Source organism: Scyliorhinus canicula, chromosome 13, assembly GCF_902713615.1.
Source record: "Scyliorhinus canicula chromosome 13, sScyCan1.1, whole genome shotgun sequence".
NCBI classification, from domain to species: Eukaryota; Metazoa; Chordata; class Chondrichthyes; order Carcharhiniformes; family Scyliorhinidae; genus Scyliorhinus; species Scyliorhinus canicula.
This window is the reverse complement of record NC_052158.1, coordinates 31,237,649-31,254,554: the sequence shown is the minus strand read 5'-3', so window position 1 is coordinate 31,254,554 and position 16,906 is coordinate 31,237,649. Positions and strand designations below refer to the sequence as shown.

General features: G+C 53.9%; 1 protein-coding gene across 2 annotated transcripts in view; it reads right to left on the bottom strand.

Moving 5' to 3' along the window:
- rnf20 (ring finger protein 20, E3 ubiquitin protein ligase) overlaps positions 1 to 8,420 on the bottom strand; it is a 38,966-nt gene extending 30,546 nt beyond the window's left edge. The window contains exons 1-5 of one of the 2 annotated variants that reach the window (XM_038815846.1): positions 8,301 to 8,420; positions 7,010 to 7,229; positions 5,763 to 5,930; positions 4,666 to 4,825; positions 1,645 to 1,836 (exon numbers count right to left, since the gene is read on the bottom strand). In XM_038815846.1, the coding sequence (XP_038671774.1) occupies positions 1,645 to 1,836; positions 4,666 to 4,825; positions 5,763 to 5,930; positions 7,010 to 7,165 (676 nt within the window). In that variant the 5' untranslated portion in view covers positions 7,166 to 7,229; positions 8,301 to 8,420. Of the gene's footprint in view, positions 1 to 1,644; positions 1,837 to 4,665; positions 4,826 to 5,762; positions 5,931 to 7,009; positions 7,230 to 8,078 lie in introns of both variants that reach the window. The other variant, XM_038815845.1, reaches the window with a different exon arrangement.
- Positions 8,421 to 16,906: the final 8,486 nt, after the last annotated feature.

The following is a 16,906-nucleotide window of genomic DNA, read 5'->3' as shown; positions in this document are numbered from 1 at the left end:
TGTCCCAGGGAACATGGATGGCGGGTTCCTGGGGTGGCACAGGGCAGGCATTAGGAAGTTGGGAGACCTGTTTATTGACGGGAAGTTCGCGAGCCTTGGTGAACTGGAGGAGAAGTTTGAACTCCCCCCCGGGGAATATGTTCAGGTACCTTCAGGTCAAGGCGTTTGCTAGGCGACAGGTGGAGGGGTTCCCTTTGCTGCCAACGCGGGGGGTAAGGGGATTGGGTGCTTTCGGGGGTGTGGGTCGGGGATGGGAAGGTGTCTGACATCTACCAGGTAATGCAGGAGGTGGGGGAGGCGTTGGTAGAGGAGCTGAAGGCTAAGTGGGAGGTGGAGCTGGGGGAGCAGATTGATGAGGGGACATGGGCAGACGCCCTGGAGAGGGTGAACTCCTCCTCTTCATGTGCGAGGCTTAGTCTCATCCAGTTTAAGGTGCTGCACCGGGCCCACATGTCCGGATCTAGGATGAGTAGGTTCTTTGGGGGCGAAGACAGGTGCGTCAGGTGTTCGGGGAGTCGCGGGGGTTTTTTATTATTGTTATTGTTATTATTGTTCTGTTGATATATATTTTTCAAAAATTCAAAAAGCCGTTGAACTGAGTCACAGGTTAGCCAGATTTCCTTTCTTAAAGGAGACTCGTGAACCAGTTAGGTTATAACAACACCGACAATGATTTCATGGTCATCATCAGACAGATTTTTATCGCATTCAAATTTCACCATCTGCCGTGATGGGAAGCCAGAACATTACTCTGAGTCTCTGGATAACTAGTCCAGCAACTACCCCATTGCATCACCCCCTCCCCCCTGGCAACAGGGATGGGCTCTCCTCTGGGTGGTGTGTCCAGAACATGGGATCACTGTCTCAGGGCACAGGTAGGACATTCAGCACTGAGATGAGGAGGAGAAGGAAAAGACAGGGTCGATTAAGGTAAACTGTTTCCACTGGGTAGAGACTCGAGAACAAGGGGCAGAGTCTAAAAATTAGGGCCAGACCATTCAGGAGAAATGTCTAGAACACGGTTCAGAAGCACTTCTACACACAAAAAGGGTGGAGGAGGTTTGGAACGCTCTCCCACAAACGGCAATTGATGCTAGTTGAGTTGTTCACTTTAATTCTGAGGTAGATGATTTTTTTTGTGAAGCAAAGGTATTAAGGGATATGGGCCAAAGGCAGGTGTATGGAGTTAGGTCACAGATCAGCTATGATCTCATTGAATGGCGGGACAGGGTCGACGGGCTGGATGGCCTCCTCCTGTTCCTACATTTCTTCACTAAGAGGGTGGTGAACCTGTGGAATTCTCTACCACAGGAGACAGTGGAGGCCAAGTCACTGAATATATTTAAGAAGGAAATGAAATGAAATGAAAAAGAAAATCGCTTCTTGTCACAAGTCGGCTTCAAATGACGTTACTGTGAAAAGCCCCTAGTCGCCACATTCCGGCGCCTGTTCGGGGAGGCTGGTACGGGAATGGTTAGATTTAAAGCCTCTAAAGGTGTGAAGGGGTCTGGGGAGAGCGCAGGAGTGTGGCGTTGAGATAGAGGGTCAGACATGATCATATTGAATGGCGGAGCGAGCTGGAAGGGCCGAATGGCCTACTCCTGCTCCTGGTTTCTCTGTTTGCATGAGGAGAAGTCTTCTCACCCTTGCTGGTGACCCACTCAACTAGCTGACTGATCCTGAGCCTCAGCTTCTCAAAGATGTCGACGGTGCTGGACAGGGCCAGTCTGGAGGACATCACCCGATCCTGAAGCTGCAGTTCCATTTCCTCGCTGGTGCTGCTGGCCAGCATAGCCAAGAATGGCAGCGCGTTCTCACTCTGTCCATCCCTGGACCCTGTCAGGACATAAAGGCAGGAATCACATTTATTCAGAGGCTTTCACATCCTGCGCATAAACTATTTGCAGTTATGCAGCACCTTTAACACTGCCAAACATCCCCATGTACTTGACAGGAGTGTAAATTCGACAGAAATGTGAAACCCACCAATATCAGGAGAGATGAGGATAGATAACTGAGAGCAGAGTCACAGATAGATTTAAAGCAGCATCTTAAAAGGAGCAAAGAGAAATAGACAGACAGAGAGACAGAAATAGACATCGAGGGGGGGGAAGAAAAGACCGGGGAGGGGTGGAGAGAAAAGACCGAGGGGGGGGGGGAGGGAAGAGAAAGACCAAGGGGGGGGGAGGGAGAAAGACCGAGGTGTGGGGGGGGGGGGGGGGGAGAAAGACCGAGGTGGGGGGGGGGGGAGAAAAGACCAAGGTGGGGGGGGGGGGGAGAAAGACCGAGGTGGGGGGGGGAAAAAAACCGAGGTGGGGGGGGGAGAAAGACCGAGGTTGGGGGGGGGGGGGGGGGGGGGAGAGGACCGAGAAGGGGAAAAGATCGAGGGGGTGGAGGAAAGATCGGGGGGGGGTGGGGGGGGGAGAAGAGAGAGAGGGGGTTGGGAGACGAGGGTGGGAGACCGAGGTGGGGGGGGGGGGGGGGGAAGGACAGGGGGGGGGGGGAAAGACAGAGGGGGGAGGGGGGAAAGACAGACGGGAGGGGGAAAGACAGAGGGGGGGGGGGAAAGACAGAGGGGGGGGGGGAAAGACAGAGGGGGGGGGGAAAGACAGAGGGGGGGGAAAGACAAGGGGGGGGAAAGACAGAGGGGGGGGAAAAGACAGAGGGGGGGGAAAAGACAGAGGGGGGGGGGAAAAGACAGAGGGGGGGGGAAAGACAGAGGGGGGGGGAAAGACGGGGGGGGGGAAAGACAGAGGGGGGGGGGAAGACAGAGGGGGGGGAAGACAGGGGGGGGAAAGACGGGGGGGGAAGACAGGGGGGGGAAAGACAGGGGGGGGAAAGACAGAGGGGGGGGAGACAGAGGGGGGGGGAGACAGAGGGGGGGGAGACAGAGGGGGGGGAGACAGAGGGGGGGGAGACAGAGGGGGGGGAGAGGGGGGGGGGAGAGGGGGGGGGGGAGACAGAGGGGGGGGGAAGGTCAGGGGGGGGAAGGGACAGAGGGGGGGAAGAGACAGAGGGGGGGAAGAGACAGAGGGGGGGAAGAGACAGAGGGGGGGAAGAGACAGAGGGGGGGGAAGAGACAGAGGGAGGGAAGAGACAGAGGGGGGGGGAAGACAGGGGGGGGGGAAGACAGGGGGGGGAAGACAGAGGGGGGGAAGACAGAGGGGGGGGGAAGACAGGGGGGGGGGAAGACAGGGGGGGGAAGACAGAGGGGGGGGAAAGACAGAGGGGGGGAAAGACAGAGGGGGGGGAAAGACAGAGGGGGGGGAAAGACAGAGGGGGGGGGAAAGACAGAGGGGGGGGGAAAGACAGAGGGGGGGGAAAGACAGAGGGGGGGGAAAGACAGAGGGGGGGGAAAGACAGAGGGGGGGGGAAAGACAGAGGGGGGGGGGAAAGACAGAGGGGGGGGGAAAGACAGAGGGGGGGGAAAGACAGAGGGGGGGGGAAGACAGAGGGGGGGGGAAGACAGAGGGGGGGGAAGACAGGGGGGGGGGAAGACAGAGGGAGGGCAGACAGAGGGAGGGCAGACAGAGGGGGGGAAGACAGAGGGGGGGAAGACAGAGGGGGGGAAGACAGAGGGGGGGAAGACAGAGGGGGGGGAAGACAGAGGGGGGGAAGACAGAGGGGGGAAGACAGAGGGGGGGAAGACAGAGGGGGGGAAGACAGAGGGGGGGAAGACAGAGGGGGGGAAGACAGAGGGGGGGAAGACAGGGGGGGGGAAGACAGAGGGGGGAAGACAGAGGGGGGGGAAGACAGAGGGGGGGGAAGACAGAGGGGGGGGAAGACAGAGGGGGGGGAAGACAGAGGGGGGGGGAAGACAGAGGGGGGGGAAGACAGAGGGGGGGGAAGACAGAGGGGGGGGAAGACAGAGGGGGGGAAGACAGAGGGGGGGGAAGACAGAGGGGGGGGAAGACAGAGGGGGGGGAAGACAGAGGGGGGGGAAGACAGAGGGGGGGGAAGACAGAGGGGGGGGGGGAAGACAGAGGGGGGGGGGAAGACAGAGGGGGGGGGGAAGACAGAGGGGGGGGGAAGACAGAGGGGGGGGGGAAGACAGGGGGGGGGGGAAGACAGAGGGGGGGGGGAAGACAGAGGGGGGGGGGAAGACAGGGGGGGGGGGAAGACAGAGGGGGGGGGGGAAGACAGAGGGGGGGGAAGACAGAGGGGGGGAGATAACCGAGGGGGGGGGGGGAGATAACCGAGGGGGGGGGGGGGAGATAACCGAGGGGGGGGGGGGAGGAAAACAGAGGGGGGGGAGATAACCGAGGGGGGGGGGGAGATAACCGAGGGGGGGGGGAGATAACCGAGGGGGGGGGGAGATAACCGAGGGGGGGGGGAGATAACCGAGGGGGGGGGGGAGAGAAAAGACCGAGGGGGGAGAGAAAAGACGAGGGGGGAGAGAAAAGACCGAGGGGGGAGAGAAAAGACCGAGGGTGGGGGGGGGAGACTGAGTTGGGGGGGGAGAAAAGACCGAGGGGGGGGCGCAGACCGAGTGTTGGGGGGGACAAAGTGGGGGGGTGGGACAGAAGACCGACCCCGGGGGGGGCGGGACCGAGGGGGTTGGGGTGGTGGTGGGGGGGGGGGGGGGGGGGGGGGGGGGGGGGGGGGGGGAGACAGACGGGGCCTGCACCGACGAGGGTTTGGGATACACAGTTTTTCATGGTTTACCTTTCTCTCTGTCCTCCCGACGTTCCCGCTCCTGGTTGCTGTCGGAATCGGGCTCTGGGTCAGACACAACCAGCATCTTCTTTTCAGTCAGCATATCCCGACTCTCCTGCTCTTGCTCCAGATCCCAACGCTGCAGGATGATCCGCACATTCTCATCAAACTGTGGGAGCATCATCCACATGATCATCATGACTGGAGGTTACCATCTCACCTTTCACCCCATCAAGATCAAGTTCAGGTCAGACACAATCTGAGCAAGAGATGGAGCTTTACTCTGTATCTAACCCCGTGCTGTAGCTGTCCTGGGAGTGTTTCATCGGGTCAGTGTAGAGGGAGCTTTAATCTGTACCTAACCCACGTTGTACTTGTTCTGGGAGTGTTTGATGGGGAACAGTGTAGGAGATTTACTCTGTATCTAACCCACGTGCGCACCTGTGCTTTGAGTGTTTGATGGGGACCGTGTAGAGGGAACTTAACTCACGATCTAACCGTGTCCCTGTACCAGTCTTGAGAGCGTATTCTGGAACAATGTAGAGGAGCTTTTCTCTGTATCTAACCTCATGCTGAACCTGTGCTGAGAGTGTTTGATGGGGACAGTGTAGAGGGAGCTTTCCTCTGTATCTAACCCCGTGCTGTACCTATCCTGGGAGTAAGAAGTCTTACAACACCAGGTTAAAGTCCAACAGGTTTGTTTCAAACACGAGCTTTCGGAGCACGGCTCCTTCTCCATTCACCTGAAGAAGGAGCCGTGCTCCGAAAGCTCGTGTTTGAAACAAACCTGTTGGACTTTAACCTGGTGTTGTAAGACTTCTTACTGTGCTCACCCCAGTCCAACGCCGGCATCTCCACATCATATCCTGGGAGTGTTTGATGGGGACAGTGTAGAGGAAGCTTTACACCGTATCTAACCCCGTGCTGTACCTATCCTGGGAGCGTTTGATGGGGACAGTGTAGAGGGAGCTTTACTCTGTATCTAACCCCGTGCTGTACCTATCCTGGGAGTGTTTGATGGGTACAGTGTAGAGGGAGCTTTCCAGTGTATCTAACCCCGTGCTGTACCTGTCCTAGGAGTGTTGATGGGACAGGGCCCACTGTACCTGGCACCAGTAGCGGTTCAGGATAAGTAATGTTGCATCATCTGTCGCCTGTCGTTTCACCAGCTTCTCGATTTGTTCCCTCAGCTCGTCCTCAATGCTCTGTCGCTGGTCGATTACCTCAGCAAGCTTCCGGTTTTTAGTCTGGAGAGTTCGGATGTCAAGCTCCTCCTGATGGAAAGTTAATGGGGCAACAGATGAGTCATGTTCGTACTGACCGCAGGGCCTGGGCTTACCGGAGCGAGACTGAGGCTTCCTTTAAACATGCAGAGAGCAGAAGAGGCCTATCTCTATTCCCAGCCTGTATGAGGTCACCTGATCTCATATGTGGTGTGGAAATGAGTTGAGGAATAGCTTCTGCTATTTATCCGAGACAGTGATGTTCTGATAGAGTAAATAAGGAGAAACTTGTTCCAGTGACAGAAGGATCAGTAACCAGAGGAGACAGATAAAAGATATCAACAGAAGAAGTACAGGGAGAGATGAGGGAAAACTTTTTTTTTTTTGCAGTGAGTTGTGATCTGGAACGCACTGCCTGAATGGGTGGTGGAATCAGGCTGAATAATAACTTTCGAAGGCTAAATGCGCAAAGAGAAAACATTTGTCACGTTATGCGGAAAAAGCAGGGGGCATGAGACTAATTGGAAAGGTTTTGACTTTTTCATTCCTGTGCAGACTGTTGCAGTCATCAGCAAATTCAACATTTACTGCCCTTGGAGACGTGTTGGCGAGCCTCTTCCTGAAGGGCTGAGTGGTTTGCTGGACCATTTCAGAGGGCATTTAAGAGTCAACCACATTGCTGCGTGCATGCAGTCACATATAAGCCAGGCCAGGTAAAGATGGTGGATTTCCTTCCCTAATGGACACAGGTTCAAATCCCACAGTGGCAGCTGGGGAAATATCAATTTGTATCGTTGAATAAGAAGGTGGCCTCAGTAATGGACATTTTCCCACCTGATGTCTTTTTTTTGTTGCAGTAATCTGGCAATTTCAAGTTCCCAATTACTGAGGATATTATTCAACGCTACAAATTAAGGACTTCTCCAGCTGCCACAGTGGGATTTGAGCCTGTGTCTCTGGACCATTAGTTCAAGTCTCCAGATTACTAGTCCAGTATATTAATCCCTATCCTCCCTAGTCCCATTTTGTGCAGAGCACGGGTTCTCTTCCAAAGAACCAACAAGCATGATGGGCTGAATGGCCTCTTCCTATACTCCTTACGTTTTTATGGCGCATAGCACAGCACTTACCGTGGAGGTGTCACTCCCCAGCTTTATGGTCTCCACTTTGGCTCCAGAACTCCCGGCAGGCTCCTCCAGGTTAGATGACTTTTCGGGAGGCCCCGCGGAATGAGCCTCTGCCGCAGAACGCTTGCTACCTACGTTGGGCATCTCCCTCTCCTTCATGATGGGGATTGTGACGAGGCTGACCAGGCAAGACTGAATTCCCCGGGTCTTTTCAAGTCAGTCACTGGAAGGCAGAGGAGAAAGCAAATCATCACGGTTCTTCTATTAGAATCAGAGTCTGCAGCAGAGGGCCAGATCATTTGGCTCAACAGCTAGCTCCATGCTTACGTTCATTATGAGCCACCTCAGACCCCTTCATCTCACCCTGTCAATATATTCTTCTATTCTTTTCTCCCTCTTCTGTTTATTCCGACCTTCCCTTAAAGACATTTCACATCACACACTTACTGTGGAAACAAATTATACATTCCCACCACTCTCTGGATGAAGACGTTTCTCCCAAATTCCCATTACCTGTTATTAATGACCCCCCTCTAGTTCTGATCTTGACCTGCAAGTATGAACATCATCTCTACATCTACCCCATCAGCGTCAGTGGGTCGGACTCTCGCCTCTGAAGAAGAAGGTCCTGGGTTGAGGTTCCAGAAAAAAACTTTCATAGAGATCATAGAATTTACAGTGCAGAAGGAGGCCACTCAGCCCATAGAGTCTACAGTCCTTGGAAATAGCACCCTACTTAAACCCACACCTCCACCTGATCCCCGTAACCCACTAACCCCACCAAACATTTTTTGACAGAAAGGGCAATTTATCATGGCCAATCCACATAACCTACACATCTTTGGACTGTGGGAGGAAACCGGAGCACCCGAAAGAAACCCACGCAGAAACGGGGAGAACGTGCAGACTCCGCACAGATAGTGACCCAAGCCGGGAATCGAACCTGGAGCCCTGGCACTGTGAAGCAACAGTGCTAACCACTGTGCTACCATGCAGCCTTCACTGTGCTATTCAGCTATAGCAGGCACCACATTGTATTTACAGCCGCAGAAAGGGGACATTTGGGCCCGACCTGGTTCTGATCTTGTTCCACAACTGGAAAGATCCTCCCTCAGTCTGACCCTATCAATAGATGACAGAGGCACAAGGGGATGTTCATTCGGCCCAGCCAGCCTATGCTGGCACTTTGAAAGGTTCAATCCCATTAATTCACCCCGCCTGCTCCTCCCCCATGACTGTAAATGGTTCCCCCGTGAGGGATGGATGGACCGATTTCTCTGATCCAGTCCCCCACCTCCCCAAGAATATTTCACTCCAGCCGCCTCAGCCCCAGCGTCTGGTTTGGCCTCAAACCCGGAAGTGAGACGAATCCTCAGTCTGCAGGCGGAGGCGGGGCTGAACTCGGTTTAAAGGTCATCCGCAGGACCGGAAGGAAGCCTGCGCGGGGAGGAGCCATCACTAACGTCGGGCATGCGCAGTCTATTCCGTTGACCCCTTACGTCATAAAGAGCCAAGAATCTGCCTGCGGCCAGGAGAAATGATGGCGCCTTCCAAATAATCACGATCGCCGTTTTCACCCCTTCATCCGGGAGCTTTTTAGTTTCTCCGGCACATAACCGACGCACGCGCAGAGTTGCCCTGGCGGCCTTGGGTGGGATGATGGCACCGTCGTCCCGCGCATGCGTAGTCCTGTGTTGGCTTCCTTGTTGCAGAATCAGTGTTTCACTGTCAGGGGTCCCCTGTGCTCTTCACACTGTTCAAATCCCAGTTGATATAGTCTCCAATCATTGCTGCTCTGTTGGCTTTGAACTCAGAATTCTGTCGACATATTCTCTCTTCTAACTCCCAATATGTGGGGGTCTGTAATACAGTCCTAGCAGCTTGGTTGCCCCTTTTTTATTTCTGAGCTCAGGCCGTATGGCCTAACTTGATGCTCCATTCAGTACATTGTCCTTCCGCGCAGCTCTAATTGAATCTTTAAGCAATAATGCTACATTCCCAGTTTTTTTTATCCGCTTCCCTATCACAGAATCCTGACAGTGCAGGGCTGTTTGGCCCATCGTGTCTGCACCTCCGAAAGAACACCCTACCGAGGCCCACTCCCCCAAACTATCCCAGTAACCCCGCCTAACCTGCACTGGAGGCAATTTTTGCATGGCCAATCCGATGCAGGCCAGGCACTCTGCCGACTGTCGAGTTGTCGCTGTTATGGAGCGTGGCTGCTGTTGCTCCTCTCTTTGTTGCTGCTGTTGCTCATCTGTTTGCTGCCTGTTCCCAGTGCTTGTTTGCTGTTGACCTGACTGACTGAAGAAAGGAGGAAAGGAATGAGAGAAGGTGAAGAGGGCGACTACGGAGACCAGGGTGGGAGCGGAGCCCAGATTATTTGCAGGGCCCCTACCAGGCTGAGTGAGGATCCTGCACAGCCCGGTCCTCCCACCCATCAACAACTGCCTTTCTGCGAGGCCAAACCTTTTTTCACATTCCATCATTTGTGCTTGTCCCAGGGTGGGGGTGCTGAGCTGGTAGACGGTGTGTTTGCTGAACCCCTCACAGACTGAAGACCTCGCACACCAGCGGCCTCTCGGTATAGAGGACCCCTGTTTTCCATCGGTTTGGTCGTCCCAGGTTGTGATTACGGCGAATTTGCTGGGCCCCTTCCGGGCTGAAGATTTATTTTCACTCCCCAAACCTTGTGCCCACCAGCTGCACAGTAGTCTCCCTTCACAGGTACCAGCCCATCCATGATGCCCCACCCTCCTGTGCCACCATCCTCCCCCTCCTATTGTGTCCCTTGCTCTCTCTGTCTTTCCTTTCCTCGCTCCTCCGCTCTCTTTTCTGAAGGGAGAGTACATTATACCGCCTCACTCTTCCTCTGACTGACAGCTCGGCTGCTGGTGTGGAGGAGGGATGGTGTCCTCCAGACTGTAAGTCCCGGAAAAAGGCACGGTGGCGTCGGCCTCATCGCCGTTGAGAATCCCGTGCCCTGGAACACTGGTTCGGGAGCTACTGGAACAGCTTGCCACACAGACGCCCCACCACATCCCAGGCCTATTAGAGGTACTAGGCCAGGTATCGCTTCAGCGTGGGTAAACAAGGGGGGTGGGGGGGTGGCTGTAATGCACATAACCCAGAGCCGGTGCACAAAGCAACCAAGTCACGATGCCAGGGTAAGAGTGTTGAGGGAAGGGGGATAATACAAGGATGGAGGTTTCCTCGGTGCAGGCCATCCCCCATAAGTGGCACCACTCCTTGGAGGAGTGGGGGGAGGAGTAAAACATCATTCCCCATCCACCTCCCCCCTCCAACCCCCCCCCCCCCCCCCCCCCCCCCCAGTGCAGGGTGATGCCCCAAACCCTGACCCTGGCATCACGCCCTGCCCCCACAAAAAATCTGAAAAGAAGAAGCAGATTTTAACCCCTCAGCTGTCGCAGCTCCCCTTCCGGGTGCAAGCGGGACCCCCGAGGGCTCGTTTCACCGGATATAACATGGCACTCTGGAGGCGTTCATTTTTACGATGCCGGAGGGCTGCGGTGGCTCCCTGACCTCAGGGCCATTGGACTGTGGTGGCATGGAGCTCCACCCCAACTTCCAATGCTGGACTCCCAATCTTCATTCCGGAGCACTTCTCCGAATTGTTCCCAGATCTATTCGGTGGCCCGGCATTGCAGGTGGAGCCGGGGTTTGAGCCGCACCCTGCCTCTTGGCCGATCCTCCGAGAGGAACCCGCGAGGAACCCTGTCGATGGTGTGGAATCGAGGCAGACCCAGGGCTAGTTGGTGGGTCCGTGCCAACTGCCATACTCAATGTGGCGGGAGACTCAGTCCCAGATGGCGACTGGCCAGAGGAGGACGTCTGCTGAAGGGGGGGGGGGGGGGGGGGGGGGTACGGGAGTTTCTTCAGTCCATCTACAGTGAGGCAGTGGACACTCTCATGCCCATTCACTTCTTATTCCTCCAGGGAAACTCCGTGAAATTCTACATGTAAACCTCAGTCGCCGGCCAAGTGCAGCTAATACTCGACCGGTGATCGGTCATGGCGCTGCATGTCTTTCCATGCCTATGCCGGATTCCAGAGCAAGCGGAGTGGCACGGGCACCACTGATCCCTCCAAGGACTAAAATGGTGATGGTGAAGGTGGCACCTTACTGCTGACATGGAGGTGACCATAGACAGCCTCAACATTAATGGCAGCAGGGACATGCACTGTTGGTTTCAGAGTCTCTCGGTCCTCTGGGATCCAAAGTATGCAGCGTGCTTCCTACAAGAAACCCACAACGCTCCGGGAGATGAAGCCACATGGCTCCTGGAGTGTCGACAGGGCTCCACATGAGTCACCTGACCTCATGTTTAGGTGGGTTTGCTAGCTTGTTGGCCCCACATTTTCAGACGGACATCTTGCTGGTCAAGAAGCCAGTGCTGGGCCGGATGCTGCACCTGATGGCCTGCGAGGGTGGCTAGCTCCCCAGGCTTATCAGCAGCAGATGACTTTCTTAGCACCATCACTATGGGTGAGTACATCATCCTGGGGGGGGTTTAATTGCGTCCTCAGGACTAAGAACCGCCTCAGTACCCACTGCGGCTCTCGTATGGTGGTGAAGTTAAGGAACCTGGTCGGGTTCTTTGACTTGATGGATCTCTGGCGGACTCTCCGTCCTGACGCGTCTTCCCCTTTGTGACCCCTCTGGGGTCAGAGCATCCAGAATCGCCGGCCTTTCCATTTTAAGGGCACAACTGCCCTGAGTTCCGACAGCCTCTGTGCAGCAGGTGCCATGCTTGGTCCATCGTCTGGTGTGGGCTGTCCATGTTGTCTCATGCACAGTCGCCGGCTCTGCATACTAGCACTTTTAACAACTTGCTGCTGGAGAATGAGTGGTTCCTAGGCTCGTTTTGCTGCTTCCAAGTGGAGATGGAAATGGGGAGGCTTCCCCTCCTTGAGGCTATGGTGGGATATGGGGAAGGCTCACATACGTGCCGTCTATCAGGAGAATGCGAGAGGGTCAACAAAGAGGTGAAAATGCAGGGTCAAGAAGTTGGAGTAGAAGGTGCTCGACCTGGAGTCACTTCTCAGTTAGCCCGATGAGGACCCGGTGTTGTGGCTGGTGTACAGAGAGAAGGACACGCGGCTGGACCTGCAATTTGTCGGGTCCATGGCACGTACGTGAGGTTGTGGATCCAGAGTCTCATGGATATGGAACGGGACTCCCCCTCCTTCTGACTCGGGTCCCTCATCTCAGATCCGGAGGATGTCAGGTCCCGAAACCGAAACTTCCATAGCGCACTCTTCTCCCGGGTTCCGTCCTGTGAGAATGCTTGCAGACCTTTGTCGGAGGCCCTTATACAGGTCGGCCTGGAGGGGGTCAAGAGGCTTGATCCCCTATAAGCCTGGAGGAGCTGACTGAGGCCATCAACAGTCTTTCCAGTGGAAAATCCCCAGAGCTAGACCGGCTGACCGTGGAGTTCTTCAGAGCATTCTGGGACATCCTGGGGAGCGACTATGCAGGGGTCCTGGGAGAAAGCATCGCGGCCGGGGAGATGCTCCTCTGCTCCTCTCGTGATGCAGGGCCACCTTCATCCTGCTACCAAAGAGGGGTGATCTCCGCAACCTTAAATACTGGCAACCGGTCTCCCTCCTCAGCATGGGTAACAAGATCTTGGCCAAGGCAATGTCCTGGTCCACATGATCCACCCTGACCACAGCACTGGGCTGCACAATCCACAACAACATTCATCTGGTCCGGGCCCTGGTCCATCATTCCCAGAGGCTAGTCTGTCAAGCACCTTCCTGTCCATCGATCAGGAGAAGACATTTGACAGGTGGAACATGAATATTTATTCGGAACTCTGCAAGCATTCGGATTCGGGATGCATTTCTTCACTCGGATCCGACTTCTGTACACTGCTGTAGTGTCCCGTTAAGGTTAACGAGTCTCTGCTGGCACCCTTTTGCTTTGGGAGAGGCTTGCATCAATGCTTCCCCTTGTCTGGCCAACTCTATTCCATTTGCGTCTCCTGTGGAGGAGGTTATCGGGACTGGTCCTGCCAGTCATTGCGCCGAGCATTTGGGTGGTCCTCTCGGCTTACGCCAATCATGTATTCCTCATGTTCACCGACCCTGTTGACATGCGAGAGATGCGAGATTGCCAGGCTGTGTACCCCGCTGCGTCCTCTGCCAGGATCAACTGGGCCAAGTGTTCCAGACTCCTGGTCGTCCATGCTAAAAAAGTGGATCCCCCTCCCAGAGGAGTTCTGGCCTTTCACCTGGAGCAGGACCAGCCTCCTCTACTTGGGAGTCTACCTTTGCCTGGCTGAGGTATCCTGGCTGGATAACTGGCAGGAGCTGGAGACCAAGGTCACCACTCGCTTGAGACACTGAACAGGACTGCTCCGAATGCTGTCTTACAGGGGTTGAGTTCTCATCATAAATCAGTCGATAGCCTCCATGTTGTGGTACTGCTAGTCACTTTGACCCCTTCCCCTGACTTTGTCACAAAGATCCAGAGAATGCTTGTAGAATTCTTCTGGGACACGAGACTACACTAGGTCGCTGCTGAGATTCTGAGTCCCCCGCTTAGGGAGGGCGGTCAGGCTCTGGTATGCCTTCGGACCCAGATGGCAACTTTCCGCTTTCAGACCCCACAACGATACCTTTATGTTGAACCCCCTCTATGATGGTGGCCCTGGTGAGGCATTTCTTCCACCAGGTGAATTATGCCATGCATCTCCTGTTCATAGATCTGCAGGGTCTTCGTTACCCCCTGCCGGCATGGCCCATCTTTTACCTGAACCATCTCAACGTCTGGTACATGGTCGCCTCGTACCGCAGCTCTCCCCCATCAAGAGTGGTGGCTGTGCTCAGGGAGCCGCTACTCAGGAATCTGCACCCCCACCAATACCAATTCCAGTGGCTGGTGGAGGAGTGGGCTGTGGCTGCCGGGGTGACCAGGATCAGCAATGTGCTTGGTGGCGGAGGGGTTGGCTGGATGACATCCCATTAATTAGCACAACACGCAATGGTGGCTGTTCGGCTCATGGCCAATGCCATCCAAGACCGAGGGGGAGGGGGGGGTCATCTCACCTGATTGTCTGCCCCTCTTCTGTGGCTATATTCGTGGTCGGGTGTCCCGAGAAAGGGAGCACACGGTTTCCAAGGCACTAAAGAGCCTTCCGTGCCAAGTGAGCATTGATAGGAGTTGAAGTGTTTTATCGACCCCTTTAATTGCACTCTCATTTGATGTTTCTTTGTGTTCCCGTTGACTTTTTTTAAAATGTTCAAGCAGTTTGCCTAACATGAACGGCCCTTTTTTGCTTCATCCCTAAGTTTGCTTGCTTTGTTATAATTGCTTCAGTTTAAAAGTGTGGTCAATCCACAAAACCTGCACATCTTTGGACTTTGGGAGGAAACCGGAGCATCCGGAGGAAACCCCCGCAGATCCTGCCTGAAAACTCTGCACCCAGGCATGTTGAGCAGCCATTTCTGCCCCTCCTTCAACCAAGTTTTCCATTATAGCGATTATATCATGCTGCCATTTGTCTCACTGATACTCCTTGTCCTGTTCCCTGAATTTGCCCTCAGGTTCCATCCTCCTATCCATCTTGTTTAAACCCCCAACAGCACGAACAAATCCCCCTGCAAGATATCCATCCCAGACCTGTTCAGATGTAGACCATCCAGCTTGTAAAGGTCCACCTTTCGCAGAACCGTTTCCCAATCCCTCGGGGAATGATGCCCTCCCTCCTTCACCAGCTTTCCAGCCACGCTCAATTCTCCTGTTTCTGCACCCGCTTGCATGTGGGACTGCAAGTATTCCTGAGATTAATGCTTTACCTGTTTTTCAATCTCCCACTTTCAGGACATCATCCTCCTTCCCAGCTAGCCCATTGGTACCATCGTGAGCTATGACCTCTGGCTGATTAGCCTCCCCCAAGAAGAATGTCCTGCAGCCATATCCTTCATCCTGGAGTCACATCTACAGCCACTAAAACAACATTCTGTTCCCTTAACTAATGAATCCCCTATCAGTACTCTTCCTTCTCCCCTTCTGTATACTTTCTTTGCACTTCTCCGAGGAACCAGGCCACCTCACCAATTTCCGAAATGGAAAACTGATTTGAGAGCAGGACTCCAGGAGACTCTTCCACTTCCAACTTTCTTAGACTGGGGGGTCACCCATTCTTTTTCTGCCTCCAGTCCCTTAAACTGTGGTGTGACCAATGCTCTGAATGTGCTAGCCATGTAGCTCTCAGCTTCACGGATACGCCACAGTGATTCCAGGCAGTGCTCAAGCTACGTAATCAGAGCTCAAGGTTCTGCAGCTGCTGACCCTTCCCGCACATGTGGTCATCTGGGACACCAGGAGCATCCACAATTCCCATATACTACAAAGCACAAATTCCACATGACTGAGACCTCCTGTCATGGCTTCTATTTCCTTCCGTTATGTTAACTTTATTTTCTCTGTAAGTATATATCCAATTCTTCTTTGAATTCCTGTTGAATCTACTTCCATCATTCTTTATCTTTCTAGTAGACATTCCCGAATACAATAACTCACCGTGTAGAAAATGTTTCCTCCCTGTCCCTTTTACCAATCACCTTCATTCTGTTCCCTTTAGTTACTGAGCCTCCTGCCAGTGGAAACAGTTTCTCCTGATTAACTGTGTCAAAACTCTTCATCACATTGAAGACCTCAATTAAATTCTCCCCTTAGCCTTCTACTTTCTAATAAAAGTAACCCAAGTTTCTCCAATTTCCTCTCACAACTCCCTCATTCCTGGTACTATTCTGGTAAATCTCCTTTGCACCCTCTCCAAGGCCATGATTTTCTACCAATGTTTGGTGACAGAATTGGACACAACGTTCCAGCTGAAGTAGAATCATAGAATCCCTATAGTGCAGAAGGAGGCCATTCAGTCCATTGAGGCTGCACCAACCCTTCAAAAGGGCAATCTATCCATGTCCACTCCCCCATCCACCCCATCCAATCCCCGTAACCCCACAACCTAACCTGCACATCCCTCGAACCGAACCGGCACGTCTTTGGACTGTGGGAGGAAACCGGAAGACTCACAGGAAACCAACGTAGACACGGGAGAAAACTGTAAACCACACAGACAGACCCAAGGCCGGAATTGAACCTGGCTCCCTGCCGCTGTGAGGCGTCAGTGCCAACCACTGTGCCAGGGACATTATCGCTATGACACTGTCTCCCCATAATTAAGGTTAGCGGAACTGCCTTTGCGTTTGTACGAGGTGCCTCAATTTATAAAGCTAATCTTGTTTTAAAAGTCTTCTCAACCTTCTCAACAACTGCAAATATTGTTTTCATATGGCCCAGTCTCCCTATTCCTGTACCCTTTTTACAATTATTCCTTTTTTTAAAAAGTTTGCTTCTCCTCATTCTTTCTGCCAAAATATATCACTCCAGGCCTCCCCGTGCTAGCTTTCATCCGCCATGTGTCTGCCCATGTCCTTATTTGTCTGTGCCCCACTAAGATCAGTACTGCATTAGTGTTTACCACATTGCTGAGTATTATACCATTCTAAAACTTTGAAATGATTGCCAAATCTAGCACATTAATATATACCAAATAGAGCACTGGTCCTAATATTCAAATATCTTTTAGGGAACAAAATTTGCCATCCTTATTTGGTCTGGCCTTCATGTCATGGCCGATCCACAGCCATGTGGTTAACTCTTAAATGTCCTCCAACATGACTTGGCAAGTCACTCAGTCGAAGAGCGGTTGGCGATGGGCAATAAATGCTGGCCAAGCTGATGACACCCACATCCCATAAATGAAATAGCTACCCCTGAGGAACACCCCCAATTCAGTGCTGTCCAATTAGGGGGGGGGGAAACCCACAGGGCGAAATTCTCCGCCCCCCACGACGGGTGGGAGA